The sequence below is a fragment of the Hypanus sabinus genome, chromosome 11, assembly GCF_030144855.1.
Source record: "Hypanus sabinus isolate sHypSab1 chromosome 11, sHypSab1.hap1, whole genome shotgun sequence".
NCBI classification, from domain to species: Eukaryota; Metazoa; Chordata; class Chondrichthyes; order Myliobatiformes; family Dasyatidae; genus Hypanus; species Hypanus sabinus.
Genome location: NC_082716.1, coordinates 90253433 through 90270350, shown reverse-complemented (window position 1 = coordinate 90270350; position 16918 = coordinate 90253433). Strand labels below are relative to the sequence as shown.

Genomic DNA, 16918 nt, shown 5'->3' with positions numbered 1-16918 from the left:
CATTCTTAATATTGGCTTTTAAAACTGATATCTGTCTGTGCTGAATTGAAAATTTGACACTTGCTCAGGTGAGTTTTGAACCTGCATTCCTGATGATCTACTTGGGGCTCAATATTCCTGGTCCAGCAATGTGATTACTATGCTATTGGGAATGAATGGCTTGTCTTCACTGGCTGATGCCATCTTGTTCTGTGTATTAGACCCTGGTCAATCTGTGCAACGGCTCACCCTGCAAGAACGGAGGCAAGTGTGTGCAGCAAGGTGCCACGTACCACTGCAACTGCTGGAGCGGTTGGACTGGGCTGTACTGCGATGTGCCAGATGTGTCATGCCAAGTGGCAGCTTTTCGCAGAGGTGAGTTGGGAACAGTGTAACACTTGCACAGAGGAAACAGTAGCTCTGGTGTTGTTCGTGTAGGGTGGTCCACTGGAACTCAAATCATTTTGTACAAGCCTTTCTGCAGGGAGGAAGTTGTCCCTGCTCTCTGACCGGCTGACGTTCCATTAACTCTTATCCGTCGATCTGTACCTGACTAGGCTTGACCGTTGAGCAGCTTTGCCAGCATTCGGGGAATTGCATCAACACTGGCAACAGCCATCGATGTCAGTGCATGGCTGGGTATACTGGCAGCTACTGTCAGCTGGACGTGGACGATTGTGCATCGAACCCATGCCGGAACGGTGCCACCTGCAAGGATTATCTGGGCAGCTATGCATGTGAGGTGAGTGTTTCCCTCCCACTATTCAAGCCAGTGTTTTGGATCTCATTAATACAGGGAAGACGATACCAGTTTGAAGGGGTACCGGAGAAACTAACTTGGCATCAGCGGTTTGCACTGTCAAGAGACCTGACTCTATTGCCATGAGAGTGTGGGTGTGGTTCTTCAAACCTGCGCATGATATTTTAATAGCAGATTTGTCTGTGTCGATTTGAAATTGTGAAACTTGCCGAGATGGGATTTGAACCTGCATTCTGGTCTGACACCATGTTGTGTTCTTTATATGTACTGCGGGTTATTCATAAAGAAACATATTCTGGAAGAACTTAACTAGAACTTTTATTTAACAGTAAACAGCAACCATGTTTAAACCATACAAGTTTCTCGATCATTCTGTCATTTCTGTGCATGCTCATAATTCCGTCCAATCATGTTCTTGCACGTGATATTACCACAAGTTTGGAGATCGTCATTACCCACAAGCATCAGAATGGGCAGCCAAAGGGAAAACAGTTTGCATTTGTAGTGTTACGTATTCAGGCAACAATAAATATATGAGTTCGGCAAGGGTTTCTTATAACAAACAACACGTTTATTAAACACAGAAAACAAACCCCCCAAAAGTAAACAAACACTACCGTAACCGGAAACAGCTGCTGAGCGGCAGCCCAAACAGTTCGTAAAATGATATTCCAAAAACAGTTCTTTAAAGTGGTATTGCCAAAAGTTCGATATGCTCACAGTCCATTTAAAAGGAGAGACTTTATAAGACGATTTAGGTTCTCTTTCACGTCGCTTGCTTCGATCCCCGACGTTGAACTTCCCACGAAGAATTCACGAAACAGAACGGCTTAAAGGCACTGACCTTTCCTTCTCCACTACCTTCAATCCTTTCTAGTTAAACCTAGGGATTAACACGAAGATAGTCAACGAAATCCTTCCAAATAAGGATCAAACAAAGGTCGCCCCCGTTTCACCGTAGAAAGCGATTCTCCTCGATCTTCACTCTCCACTAATTTCGAACTAACAGAATCATAAAGAACCTGCTGGCAATGACCTTTTAAACTTTAGCATTAAATAAAAACTTCATCCTTCAGCTAAACTGCGTCATCACTTCAAACACGAAGTGGCATGAAGTCTACCTGGCAAATCCAGCTACGAACTGCCCCTCCTCACAGGGTGGGGTCTACCTTTTATAACCTGTTTAAAAAAAAAACCCCGTCACATGATCTCTACTGGCGGGAAAATGACGTCATTCCACCATCACAAGACCATCACCTCAAGTCCAGTACAGCTTCAACCCCAGTCACATGACAAGGGCTCCACTGTCATGTGTCACGAGTACGTAACACCTCCCTCCAAAAAAACATTTTTGGTCTGACAAGAACAAAAATTTTTAACAATTGCTTACAAGAAAAACAAAGGTATAAATTTTATAACATATACAATACACAACACCATCATATAACAGCTTATAACTCACAATACAGTAGGAGTGTTACAATTGAAAAAAAACCACTCCATAAAAAAAAATTACAGTGTACATTCAACATCGAGATAGACAATCAGCAACCACATTATCTTTACCTTTAATATGAGTCATCACAATATTGTACTCTTGTAACATCAAACTCCAATTTAATAATCTCCTGTTTTTGTTTTTCATCTTACTCAGGAAAAGTAACGGATTATGATCAGTGTAAACAATAAGTGGTTTCTGAGTTGTACTAACATATACCTCAAAATATTCCAAAGCTAAAACAAGAGATAACAATTCTTTCTCTATTGTCGAATAATTTCTTTGATGCTTATTAAATTTCTTAGAAAAGTAAGCTACTGGATGATCAACCTCATCACCCTCATTCCTTTGCATTAATACTGCTCCTGCAGCCTCATCACTAGCATCCACAGCCAATGAAAAAGGTTTTCCAAAGTCAGGTGCCTTAAGCACAGGTTGTTGACATATCATTGTTTTCAATTTTTCAAATGCTTCTTGACAAGGCACCGTCCATACAAACTTCTTATTCTTCCGCAGAAGGTTAGTTAATGGAAGGGCAAAATTAGCAAAATTCTTACAAAATTTCCGATAATATCCTACCATTCCCAAAAACCTTCTGAGAGTCTTTTTCCCCGTTGGAGTGGGAATCTCTAAAATTGCCTGAACTTTTGCATGAACAGGAGCTACCTTACCTTGACCCACAACATAACCAAGGTAAGTCACAGTGGCATGTCCAAATTCACTCTTAGCTAAATTAATAGCTAAGTTAGCTTTTGAAAGCCTTTCAAACAATTTCTCCATCGCAATAATGTGTGCTTCCCAAGTATCATTTCCTGTCACTAAATCATCAATATAAGCATCAGTATCTTTCAATCCCTGAATCACAAAGTTAATCATCCTCTGGAAAGTACCTGGGGCATTCTTCATCCCAAATGGAAGAACATTATACTCATATAATCCAGATGGAGTTACAAATGCAGAAATCTCTCTACCTCTGTCCGTTAATGGAACACACCAATACCCTTTCAATAAATCAATCTTTGTAAAGAACTTTGCCTTTCCAACTTTATCTACACAATCATCTACTCTAGGAATTGGATATGCATCTGTTTTCGTTACAGCATTCACCTTCCTATAATCCGTACAAAACCTAATACTACCATCTGGCTTTGGCACCATAACACATGGCGAGCTCCAATTCGAGTTAGAATGTCTAATGATATTATTCTCTAACATATATTCAATTTCTTTCTCAGCAAGTTCACATTTTTCCATGTTCATCCTATATGGATGTTGTTTAATAGGTTTGGCATCTCCAACATCTACATCATGTGAAGCTATAGTAGTCCTTCTCGGAACATCTGGAAACAACTCCCTATATTTAAAAATCAACTCCTTCATCTGTTGTCTCTGCTCTAACTGTAAATGTGCTAATTTTTCATCAATGTTTTCCAGAATGGTTGAATTTGGTAACCTAACAGAAACAATGTTGGATTTAGAATGAAAGTCAGATGAATCATCTATCATGTTCCTAGTTAAATCAAACTCATTCTCACTAACCACAACAGTCACAGTATCAGATTGTTTCTCAAAATATGGTTTCAACATATTTATATGGCAAAGTTGTGTTGACCTTCTACGATCTGGAGTTTTTACCACGTAATCCACATCATTGATTTTAGACACAATTTCATAAGGACCATGAAATCTAGCTTGTAAAGGATTTGTCTGCACTGGGAAAAGAACCAACACCTTATCTCCAGGCTTAAACATCCTCATCCTAGCTTCTTTATCATACCAAGTCTTCATTTTCTCCTGAGCCAACTTTAAATTTTCCTTAGCTAAGCTACAAACTTTATGTAACCTGTCCTTAAATTTCAACACATAGTCCAACAAATTAGTGTGTACTTCCTTATTAATCCACTGTTCTTTCAACAAAGCTAAAGGTCCTCTAACTCTATGCCCAAACACAAGTTCAAATGGACTAAAACCTAAAGATTCCTGTACCGATTCCCTTACTGCAAATAAAAGTAAGTTTATACCCTCATTCCAGTCACTTTCATTTTCCACACAAAATGTCCTAATCATATTCTTGAGGGTAGAATGAAACCTCTCCAAGGCACCCTGCGATTCTGGATGGTATGCAGACGAAGTGATTTGCTTAGCTCCCAATTTATAAACTATCTGTTGAAACAATCCAGACATAAAATTACTGCCTTGATCAGTTTGTATCTCCTTAGGTAATCCAAAATAAGTAAAAAAAATTATAAGGGCCTTTGTCACAGTCTTAGCTTTTATATTCCTAAGTGGTACTGCCTCTGGAAACCTAGAAGAAGTACTCATGATAGTCAACAAATACTGATAACCAGTTTTTGTCTTTGGTAATGGACCAACACAATCTACAATAACTTTAGAAAATGGTTCACCAAATGCTGGGATAGGTTGTAATGGAGCTACTGGTGTAACCTGATTTGGTTTACCCACAATTTGACAAGTATGGCACGTTTTACAAAACATCGCCACATCTTTTCTTAGACCAGGCCAGTAAAAATGTTTTAAAATCTTGTCCACAGTTTTCCTTACCCCTTGATGTCCACCTAAAGGCACACTATGAGCTAAAGTCAAAATCTCATTTCGATAAGCTTTTGGAACAACTACCTGGTAAACAACATTCCAATCCTCACTTGCAGGAATTGTAGGCGATCTCCACTTCCTCATTAACACTCCTTTTTCCAAGTAGTATCCTACTGGCACCTTATCAATTTCACTATCTAGTAAAACCTGCTCTCTTAATTTTATAATCTCAGAGTCTCTATTCTGCTCTGCTATCATCTCCTTCCTAGACAAAGATAAATCTTTATAGTCAGACTTACTCCCAGAATCTTGTTCAAACAACGAAGATAAGAAAGTCTCTGACACATCCTCAAAACTCGAATCCTGAGTTGAACAGTCCTGAATAACAACCTCATTCTGCGCATCAATTTTTTTAGCCATAGCTCTAGTCACTACACAGGAAGAATCTGTGTTAGAATTCAACTCTGGTTCCTCTGACTCCATTGTCAAATGCACTTCAGGAAAAACTTGTCCACCTGCCAAGTCATTACCTAACAATAAAGAAATACCCTTCACAGGTAAGCTATGCTGTAATCCTACTTTAACAAATCCTGTAACTAACCCTGACTTTAAATTTACTTTATGTAAATGTACAGGCATAAAATCACTTCCAACACCTCTTATGTAATTTACCTCACCAGTATCAGACTCTTCATTAAACTTCAACACACTGTCTAACATCAATGATTGAGAAGCACCAGTATCCCTAAGGATTTTTATTGGCACCAGAGTAGATCCTTCCTTCAAGGATACAAACCCTTCAGTTACAAAATGATCATATTCCTTTCTAACTTGGTCAGACTCTAACAAAGCCTCATTTGTTTTTATCAAACCCTGTAACTTTACAGGTGCTTCGGTATGTTGCACACAAGCATCTGGAACTGCTTCCTTCTCTTTCTTTTTCAATTTGAAACAGTTAGCTATTACATGGCCAGGCTTCTTACAATAGTTACAAGTAAGACCAAACTGTCTTTCCTTCACAGGCTTTCCTTTCTCATCAACTTTCTCATTAACCTCCGATTTAATTTCAGATTTACCTGGAGTCTCCGTGTTATTTTTCCTCTTAAAAATTCTGCCCTGAGGAAATTTGTTCTTATGGATCAAAACATACTCATCAGCTAATCAAGCACAGTCCTGCAATTTATCAGTATCCTTCTCATTTAAGTAGGTCCTTACTTCAACAGGAATGCTTCTTTTAAATTCCTCCATTAAAATCAGCTCTCTCAATGTATCATAGTCCCCATTTACATTTTTAGAAGAAACCCATCTCTCAAAACACATAGCTTTATCGTAGGCAAATTCCACATAAGTTTTTTCCACAGACTTTTTCAAACTTCTGAATCTTTCCCTATATGCTTCTGGGACTAACTCATATGCGTTTAAAATATGCCTCTTTACAATATCATAATCAAGAGCTTGTGCAGCTGTTAAAGCTGTGTAAACTTGTTGTGCTTTGCCCTTAATTACACTCTGTAACAACACTGACCATTTATCTTTCGGCCACTCTGACATCCGAGCAATAGTTTCAAAATGTTGAAAATACCTTTCCACTTCTGTTTCACTAAATGGAGGGACCAATTTAATTTCTTGACTAGCAAGAAACGTTTTTTTAGAACCAGAAGACTGATTTCCAGACCTTAATTCCTCCATTGCATATGCAAATTCTCTCTTCTTTTGTTCCGCCTCCAATTTACACCTCTCCAAATCAGCTTTACTTTGTTCCAATTTCATTTGTTCGATTTGCAACTGCATCTCCAGATTACTTATTTGAAACGACTCTAAAATCGATTCATCAAAAACACCCGAATCCACATAGTGTGACGCGATGTTTCTCTGTATCACAGCCTTAGAAGTAGTCTGCAAAATACCTTTAAGTTGCAATCTACTAGCTATCTCAAACACCTCAGGTTTTTTCGCCTTCGCCAACACCTCCGCAGCTGGCGAAGCCAGAAACTCATCAATACTCATTGCTGCCGAATACCACAACAAGCCAAACAAAAGAACCGAGTAATCCCCGTTTCCAAAACACCGATTTAAAAGTTAGCAAGCATTTAAACTCAAATGATTCAATCCAGACAACAATTCAGGCAACAATAAATATGAGTTCGGCAAGGGTTTCTTATAACAAACAACACGTTTATTAAACACAGAAAACAAACCCCCCAAAAGTAAACAAACACTACCGTAACCGGAAACAGCTGCTGAGCGGCAGCCCAAACAGTTCGTAAAGTGATATTCCAAAAACAGTTCTTTAAAGTGGTATTGCCAAAAGTTCGATATGCTCACAGTCCATTTAAGAGGAGAGACTTTATAAGACGATTTAGGTTCTCTTTCACGTCGCTTGCTTCGATCCCCGACGTTGAACTTCCCACGAAGAATTCACGAAACAGAACGGCTTAAAGGCACTGACCTTTCCTTCTCCACTACCTTCAATCCTTTCTAGTTAAACCTAGGGATTAACACGAAGATAGTCAACGAAATCCTTCCAAATAAGGATCAAACAAAGGTCGCCCCCGTTTCACCGTAGAAAGCGATTCTCCTCGATCTTCACTCTCCACTAATTTCGAACTAACAGAATCATAAAGAACCTGCTGGCAATGACCTTTTAAACTTTAGCATTAAATAAAAACTTCATCCTTCAGCTAAACTGCGTCATCACTTCAAACACGCAGTGGCATGAAGTCTACCTGGCAAATCCAGCCACGAACTGCCCCTCCTCACAGGGTGGGGTCTACCTTTTATAACCTGTAAAAAAAACCCGTCACATGATCTCTACTGGCGGGAAAATGACGTCATTCCACCATCACAAGACCATCACCTCAAGTCCAGTACAGCTTCAACCCCAGTCACATGACAAGGGCTCCACTGTCATGTGTCACGAATACGTAACAGTAGAAAGATTACAGAAACGGTTGGAGGGAAGGGTTGATGATGACAAGCAAGAGCGCTAGACTGATTTATCTTGAATTGATATAATTGTTGTACCTCTGAACTAAGCTGTCTGAGAATACCTGTAGGAATGTAATGACTGGCGGACTGCAGCCAACCTGTGCACAGAAAGGTCCCATGACTGGCAACGTGTTGGTGACCAGGCAATTTGTTCCTACCATGTTAAGCAGAGCATAAATGTTATCTTGCATAATAACTGATTAAATATAGTGACTTGGCTTTCAAGCCTGTATCTCTTTCTGGAGGCAGAACGTGAACCCAGTGATAGAAAGAGAGCTTGTTCCTGGGATACTGAATAAATCCCTTACTGCTTAAACACGGCAGAAAGATCACCTCATTGCTCTGGTGATTATTTAGAGGACCTTGTTTATCAAAGACACGCGAGACTGCATATGATGGAATCTGGAGCAACACACAAATTGGTGGAGGAACTCAGTGGGTCAGGAGGTATTTGTGAAGGGAAAGGGTTAGTTAGCATTTTGGGTCAAGGCCCTGCATCTGGGCTGAGGAGTGATAGCTAGTGTAAAGGGTTGAGGGAGGGGATGGGTGGAAACAGGTGTGGAGGGAGACGCAGATATAGATAGAACCTCCCATCATTAAGTGTGAAGAATAAACACTTGTGTGGGAAAAGTGATTGAGGTGGCGTAGAAGAAACCTTTGTTTATCCTTTCTTAACCCATTGTAAGTTGTTACACCAAGCCCTGTTCTCATTATTGCCTGCATGTAGAAAATGCTGCCATGGCCTACAGCCCACACGTCTGGGTGCACTGCCACTCAGACATACCTTGTGGGCCGTTGAAGGCAGAAAATTCCAAGAATGTATCACAAGAGCTGTGAGAACTGGAGCAAGGTCATCCATCCTTCTGCAGCCGATGGATCAGATTTATTTGAAACATTAACCAGGAGCTCCCCCTCATGGTTTTGTTGGTAGCACTGGTGAAGCAAGAACTGGTTAGAGTTTGGTTATCATGGACATAACAGACCATCAGGATTAACTGTTGGAAACTCCAGCAATGCGAGATTAATTTCCTGGACAGTGCTGGAAACACCCCAGTAGAAAAAAAATTTCAGGAAATGAATCAAACAGTATGAGGTTTGAAAGCATTGTCAGGTAGGGGCATGGTGGTTGCTGGGATGTTTGGAGATGGGAGATTATGACGAGATCTCCCGGGATACATCCTAAAATGCAGTATGTAATCAGAGGTTACCGTCGTCCTCTGCTGGCAAGCTGGACCATTGGAGGAGATTTACATTAATTACAGAGGCTCACTGCATCCAAATCAGTTGAGAATGGAAATTAGACAAATATTGGCTCTCTTTGGGTATGCCAGCTCACCAGCTAAACCACACTTATCCAATCTCCACAATTATGAATTGACATCATGATAGGAGCAAGGATAGGCCATTTAGTCAGTTTTAGTGCCACTTTCCTGTTGTTGCATCTATCTATGGGACAGACTGCTGATGAATGGTTGAATACTCAGTTAAAACACACACAAAGAAAGCCCATTCGTCAATGCCAGCACCCAGCAGATTGAGCCCATTCCCTCCACCTTCAGCCAGTTCTCTGTATGTGCAAATGACATGTGTATTTGGTTCCCTTTTGCCACTTAGGCACTCAGAGGTCCTTTATTGCAGCCATTAACACACTCAGATTGCAGGATGAAACCAGAGCACCTGGGAGGAACCCCCACTATCATGGGGAGAATGTACTCAAAAAAACATGGCGACTTAGTGCCCTTAGTTCTGAGGCAACTGTGCTAATTGTGGCTCTGCTATCTTTGTTTAATAATCTGTTCAATGCAGTGACAACCAGAAGCAACATTTTCTGAAGCAGTAACTTAAAATTACCTTTGTAATAATGGTTACTCCCCCCCCCCCCAGTGTATTTCAGGGTACAGGGGCCTCACCTGTGAGACTGAAATTAATGAATGCAGCATCGTGCACTGTCAGAATGGAGGCACTTGCATCGACCTGGTGAATGATTACAAGTGTTCCTGTCCACCCGGAACGGCAGGTAATGAAATGTGTCTTTGCTGAGAGAGGATAGCATCTTTCCTTTGCATTTGCAATGCCAGCAGAGAAATCTGGTCTCATCCTATTGTTTGGGATTTGTCTGGTGGTATTTGTCATACTGTAGCTGATGTGCTTGGGCTGAAGTGGAATGGATTTCTGGGGGGAGAGAGGCAAACAGTCTGATAGCTCTTTATCAAACATCTACCAGTATGTGAGGTAAAAGCAGGAAAAGCTGCAAATTTTCTGGAAGGCAAATAGAGTTGACCCCTTTCTTGTTTGGCCTGCTGAACATAAGCAACATTGTCTGTTTTTATTTTCAGCATCTGTATTTTCACTTATGTACTTACGCCACCCCAGGGGAGAGTGGGGAGGGTGGAGTCTAGATACAGAGTTCAACCAGCCTGCATGGGTTTGTGAAACACAAATCATGGGCAACAAACCTGGCTGAATTTTTGATCTTACTGAGATGGAAGGTGAAGGTCTATCTAGATGTTAATTATACTAATTTCTGGGAGGTGTTTACCGTCACGCCTATTGCCAAAATGAGGGTACGTTGAATTGATAGTATTGAGGTAGGGATGAATTTCATGAATGCATTAAAGATGGTGGCTAAGGATATTGGGTATGAACTCAATTTGGCTTTGAAAGATATGTTAAATTAATGCACTAAATCTGTTTCCATGGTTGTATGGAGTCAGATATGAAGCCATTTTAGAAATGCTTCTGAACTTGAATGTGATCCCTGAATTTCATTTGTGTTTCTCATTTGCTTCACATTTTGTGAGTCTGGAGGTTTGCACAGGGTTGACCTTAAATCAGAGGTGCCTCTCTGGTGAAGGAGTTCTTGTGCAGACCTTTGGATATTAGAAATGATGATAGTGATGAGTACATATTTATGGTGAAAATTCTAGTGTGGCTCTTGGGTGTGTTTCACTCTGATACTGGCAGTCTTCCATAAGATATGGGGGCCGAGGTAGGCCATTCAGCCCATTGAGTCATGGAAGATTTATTATCCCTCTCAATGCTATTCTCCTGCTTTCTCCCCATAACGTTTGACACATTTACTAATCAAGAATGTATCAACCTCTGCTTCAAATATACCCAATGACTTAGCCTCCACAGTTTCTAAATTCCAGAGGCATTTACTACCCTCTTGCTAAAGAAATTCCTTCTCAACTCCATTCTGAATGGATGCCTTTCTCTCTATTGTGCAATCTGGTCCTAGACTCCCCCACTATAGGAAACATCCTCTCCACATCCGTTTTCTCTAGACCTTTAAATATTCAATAGGTTTCAATGAAATCGCTTCTCATTTTCCTAAATTCCTACAAGTACAGTCCCAGAGCCATCAAACGTTCCTCACATTTTAACCCTTTCATTCCCAGAATTATTCCCTTGAACCACCTGTGGACCCTTTCCAATGCCAGCACATCCTAGATAAGGGGCCCAGAAATGTTCATAGTACTCCCAGGTGTGGTCTGACCAATACCTCATAAAGCCTCAGCATTACATTTTTGTTTTTATATTCTAGTTGTCTTGAAATGAATGCTAACTTTGCATTTCCATTTCTTTAACACTGACTCAACCTATGTTAACCCGTCTCCCAAGTCCCTTTGCACCTCTGATTTTTGAATTTTCTCCCATTTGGAAAATAGATGGAATAAAAGCATTATTCCATATACTTCCTTTCACTATATTCCAATTGCCATTTTTTTGCCCATTCTCCCAATCTGCCCAAGTCCTTCTGCAGACTCCCTGCTTCCTCAACACTACCTGCTCCTCCACCTATCCTCGTATTGGCCACAAAGCCATCAATTCCATCATCCAAATCATTGACATATAACGTGAAAAACACTGGCCCCTGCTGAGCACCACTAGTCACCGGCGGCCAACCAGAAAAGACCCCCTTTATTCCCATTCTTTGCCTCTTGGCAATCAGCCAATCTCCCATCCATGTTAGTAACATTCCTGTAATACCATGGGTTCTTATCTTGTTTAGCAGCCTCATGTACAGCGGCTTGTCAAAGGCCTTCCGAAAATCCAGGAAAACAACATCCACTGACTTTCCTGCTTGTTATTTCCTCAAAAAATTCGAACAGACTGTCAGACAAAATTTCCCCCGAGCAAAACCACGCTGACTTTAGCCTACATTACCATGAGCCTCCAAGTACCCCGAAGCCACATCCTTAACAATCGACTCCAATGTCTTCCCAACCACTGAAGTCAGGCTAGCTGGTCTATAATTTCCTTTCTTCTGCCTCCACTGATCCTTTTTCTTAGAAATAGAAGTGGGAGAGATAATATTGGGTGCAGGAAAGATAATGCATGGCAACTTCTTAAATGCCTGGGAATACATTGGTTAACCAAACATAATAACTGGGTATGATTGATAAGACTAGAGTGAGATGAGGAAAGCACAATGATAATTAGCCCCCTACGTTTTAGCATAATTATTTTTTGTTCAAAGGTATTTACTGCGAAATAAACAACGATGATTGTGAGCCTGACTTAGATCCCCACACTGGGGAGCACAAGTGTCTGAATGGCGGCCGGTGTGTCGACAGAATTGGTGGCTACAGCTGTATCTGCCCACCTGGCTTTATTGGCAAACGCTGTGAAGGAGATGTCAACGAATGCTTGTCAAACCCATGTGATCACAAGGGTATGCTTGACTGTGTCCAGTTAAACAACGATTACCTATGTAGGTGTCGACCTGGTTTTACTGGTGAGTTACAAAGCAATTCTTTTGTTCTAGTTGAAGACTATCTTCCCCTTTTGCCTTTCGGTACAGACAGACAGACATACTTTATTGATCCCGAGGGAAACTGGGTTTCATTACAGTCGCACCAACCAAGAATAGTGTAGAAATATAGCAATATAAAACTATAAATAATAAGTTAATCATGCCAAATGGAAATAAGTCCAGGTTCAGCCGATTGGCTCAGGGTGTCTGACATTCTGAGGGAGGAGTTGTAAAGTTTGATGGCCACAGGCAGGAATGACTTCCTATGACGCTCAGTGTTGCATCTCGGTGGAATGAGTCTCTGGCTGAATGTACTCCTGTGCCTAACCAGTACATTATGGAGTGGATGGGAGTCATTGTCCAAGATGGCATGCAACTTGGACAGCATCCTCTTTTCAGGCACCACCGTCAGAGAGTCCAGTTCCACCCCCACAACATCACTGGCCTTACGAATGAGTTTGTTGATTCTGTTGGTGTCTGCTACCCTCAGCACACAACAGTAAACATGATAGCACTGGCCACCACAGACTCGTAGAACATCCTCAGCATCATCCGGCAGATGTTAAAGGACCTCAGTCTCTTCAGGAATTAGAGACGGCTCTGACCCTTCTTGTAGGCAGCCTCAGTGTTCTTTGACCAGTCCAGTTTATTGTCCATTCATATCCCCAGGTATTTGTAATCCTCCACCATGTCCACACTGACCCCTTGGATGGAAGCAGGGTCACCGGTGCCTTAGCCCTCCTCAGGTCCACCACCAGCTCCTTAGTCTTTTTCACATTAAGCTGCAGATGATTCTGCTCGCACCATGTGACAAAGTTTCCCACCGTAGCCCTGTACTCAGCCTCATCTCCCTTGCTGATGGATCCGACTATGGCAGAGTCACCAGAAAACTTCTGAAGATGGCAAGACTCTGTGCAGTAGTTGAAGTCCGAGGTGTAGATGGTGTAGAGAAAGGGAGACAGGACAATCCCCTGTGGAGCCCCAGTGCTGCTGACCACTCTGTCTGACACACAGTGTTGTAAGCACATGTACTGTGGTCTGCCAGTCAGGTAATCAATAATCCATGACACCAGGGAAGCATCCACCTGCATCACTGTCAGCTTCTCACCCAGCAGAGCAGGGCGGATGGTGTTGAACGCACTGGAGAAGTCAAAAAACATGATCCTCACAGTGCTCGCCAGCTTATCCATAGAAACATAGAAAATAGGTGCAGGAGTAGGAATTCAGTATGATCATAGCTGATCATCCAACTCAGAACCCTGTACCTGCTTTCTCTCCATACCCCTGATCCCTTTAGCCACAAGGGCCATATCTAACTTTCTCTTAAATATAGCCAATGAACCGACCTCAACTGTTTCCTATGGCAGAGAATTCCACAGATTCACCACTCTGTGTGAAGAAGTTTTTCCTCATCTTGGTCCTAAAAGGCTTCCCCTTTATCCTTAAACTGTGACCCCTCGTGCTGGACTTCCCCAACATCGGAAACAATCTTCAGGTGTACGTAGACATGGTTCAGCAGGTAGACGATGGCATCCTCAACTCCTAGTCGAGTTCTCCTAGTGCCCGAGTGATAATCAGCAACTGGATGTCCTGGAATTTGAGCATAAGCGATGATTATGACCTGTGGAGCATTTGAGATTATCTGAAAATGGTTGTTACTTTTGGTGTGAGCAGATGCATTCTCTGAGTATTTCCCAAGGAGCTAAATACCAAAAAGTTGTCCTTGATTAAGAGGGGGGTTCAAACCCATGACAAATATGGGTTTATTTGGAGCCTGAAGGAAAGAGAGCAGCCTTCTTTTCCTCAGATTTTAATGAGTACCTTAGAGCAAATTGTTGAGAGAGAGTGACCAGAAAGAAGCAATTTTGAAAGCTGAACAGGACATGAGGAAGATGTATTGGTATCAGACAGACATTGACCCCAATGTCTATGACTGTTCCTCAGGGTCCATGGTTTTTTACTCACATCAGTTTGAACACAGTTTTGATTAATTAATCAGTGTTGACATACTCCATCCAGAAACAGGCTCAGAATCTCCAGACAGAAGTCCAGTCACCTCATTTTCTTCATAATTCAGGAGAACATTTGTCCCATCAAGATTTGACTATTTCCTGAAGTACTCCCATAAATGTCATTGCCTCGCCTTCGTTCTCTGTAACCCGTTCTCTCTCACACGCCCACCATCTCTACCACTCACCCACAGACAAGGAGCAATTTACAGCATCCAGATAAACTCCCAATTCCCCACATATCTGGTAAAACAGTGCTGTTGCAGGGAGAATGTGCAGATTCCACACACAATATGCCAAGAAATGAATCGGGTAGCTGGAACTGTGAGGCAGCAGCACTAACATAAGACATAGGAGCAGAATTAGGCCATTCAGCCCATTGAGCCTGCTCTGCCATTCTGTCATGGCTGATCCTGGATCCCACTAAGCCCCATAGACCTGCCTTCTCCCCTAGTGCTTGCTGAATCCATGAATCACTGTCTCGTTGTTCCTATTTTGCTGTGGATTATTTAGTTATTTTTGTAATTGATAGTAATGTTATATCTTTCTATCATACTGCTGCAGCAAAATCACAAATATCTGAGTCAGTGATAACTAATCTGATTCTGGTCCTGTTGGTTCACTACTTACATCAGGGCTATTGGTCTATGTCAGATCTATTTTGAGATCATTGATTAAGTGTGTTTGGGGGAGACCATGCTGGTCACTTGTTGAGCTCCTAGAGGAGGAGTGATTTGAGGAGGATTTTGTTTTCCAGAGTCAGCACCACCTCTGCCTGGATGAGGGAGCACTGGTTATGTCCAAGTCCAGAGTCAGAGAAACCCATCTGTTTGGAAAGTTGAAGGACTAGAGGTATTGCAGTGATAGGAAATCACTAAACTGCTACCTGAAGCTGGCCCATGTGTCCTCAAGAATGCAACAGTATAAAGTAGAACAGAATAGAATTTTATTGTTATCACACTAGACAACAAGATTGCAGTGCTACTCCAGTCAATGCAAAACAGACACTTGTAATGCATGCAGTATGGCTTAACTTTTTTTTAACAATCCCATAATTACATCCAACAAGTGATTTGGATACTGCTGTTTTGTAGGCCGCCACTGTGAGACTGTCATTGACCTGTGCTTTTCTCAGCCATGTCAGAATGGAGGGATGTGTGTCTCTACTGCTAACACCCCTCTGGGATACACTTGCCAGTGCAGACCTGTAAGTGGAACTGTTTTTTTTTCTCCTCACTAATTGTGAATGAATTTTGTTCGGTTGTGATAATTTCTGTAAAATTAATGCTTGAATAAATGGTCACAAGACACATACCTTCAGCATTCATTTTGAGCTGTGTGAGCATCATGGTGACATTTTGTTATTTCAGTTACTATTTTGCCAATTAGCAAGGGTTATGTGTTGTTAGCTGTGTCTCAGTAGCTTTCACTTTGCACCTGTGATTAGTGCAATAATATGTCTAATGACCATTCAATTCCTTTAGACGTCCTCAATGGAAAGGCCTACTACTAATTTTATAGGCTTGTACCTCAGTTGAAGGTTATTTTGCTTCGATGATCTTTAGCGAACTTCTTGCAGTTCTTCCCAATGGGGTTAATTTGAGTCTGTTCTGCACAGGCTTTGCAGGTGAAGAACCTGCTTCTGTGCAGCTCTTGTAGACTGAAGCTAAACGTGACACTAGAAACAAGGCAACCAGTTTTCTACTGCACTGACCCACAGGCAACAAACCAACGGTTGGCCTGTTGTCTCAACAACCATGACTAATTTTACTTTACTTTATTGTCACCAAACAATTGATACTAGAGCATACAATCATCACAGTGATACTTGTTTCTGAGCTTCACTTTCCCTGAAGTACAAATCAAAATAAATATAATAAAAAATTTAAATGATAAATCATAATTAGAAAAGGGGAAGTAAGGTAATGCAAGTCAGGCTCCAAATATTTTGAAAGTACGGCCCAGTTTATACTTTAGTAACCAAATTGACTCTGATTTTACAGTCACCTTCCTGTCTCTGCTAGCTTTCAGTGCATGTCCCTGGGCAGCTGACTCTGGACACAGGAGAGAGTCTATCACCTACCTGACCAGTGCACGTCCCTGGGCAGCTGACCTGGACACAGGAAAGGGTCTATCACCTACCTGACCAGTGCACGTCCCTGGGCAGCTGACCTGGACACAGGAAAGGGTCTATCACCTACCTGACCAGTGCACGTCCCCGGGCAGCTGACCTGGACACAGGAGAGAGTCTATCACCTACCTGACCAGTGCACGTCCCTGGGCAGCTGACCTGGACACAGGAAAGGGTCTATCACCTACCTGACCAGTGCACGTCCCTGGGCAGCTGACCCTGGACACAGGAGAGAGTCTAT

General features: G+C 41.8%; 1 protein-coding gene across 1 annotated transcript in view; it reads left to right on the top strand.

Annotated features, from left to right (window-relative positions):
- Positions 1-16918, top strand: part of LOC132402192 (neurogenic locus notch homolog protein 2-like) — a 218249-nt gene that overhangs the window by 175338 nt on the left and 25993 nt on the right. Inside the window, exons 20-24 of the mRNA XM_059984899.1 lie at positions 201-354; positions 537-721; positions 9663-9795; positions 12262-12519; positions 15641-15753. Coding sequence (XP_059840882.1) covers positions 201-354; positions 537-721; positions 9663-9795; positions 12262-12519; positions 15641-15753 — 843 coding nt within the window. The remainder of the gene's footprint in view (positions 1-200; positions 355-536; positions 722-9662; positions 9796-12261; positions 12520-15640; positions 15754-16918) is intronic.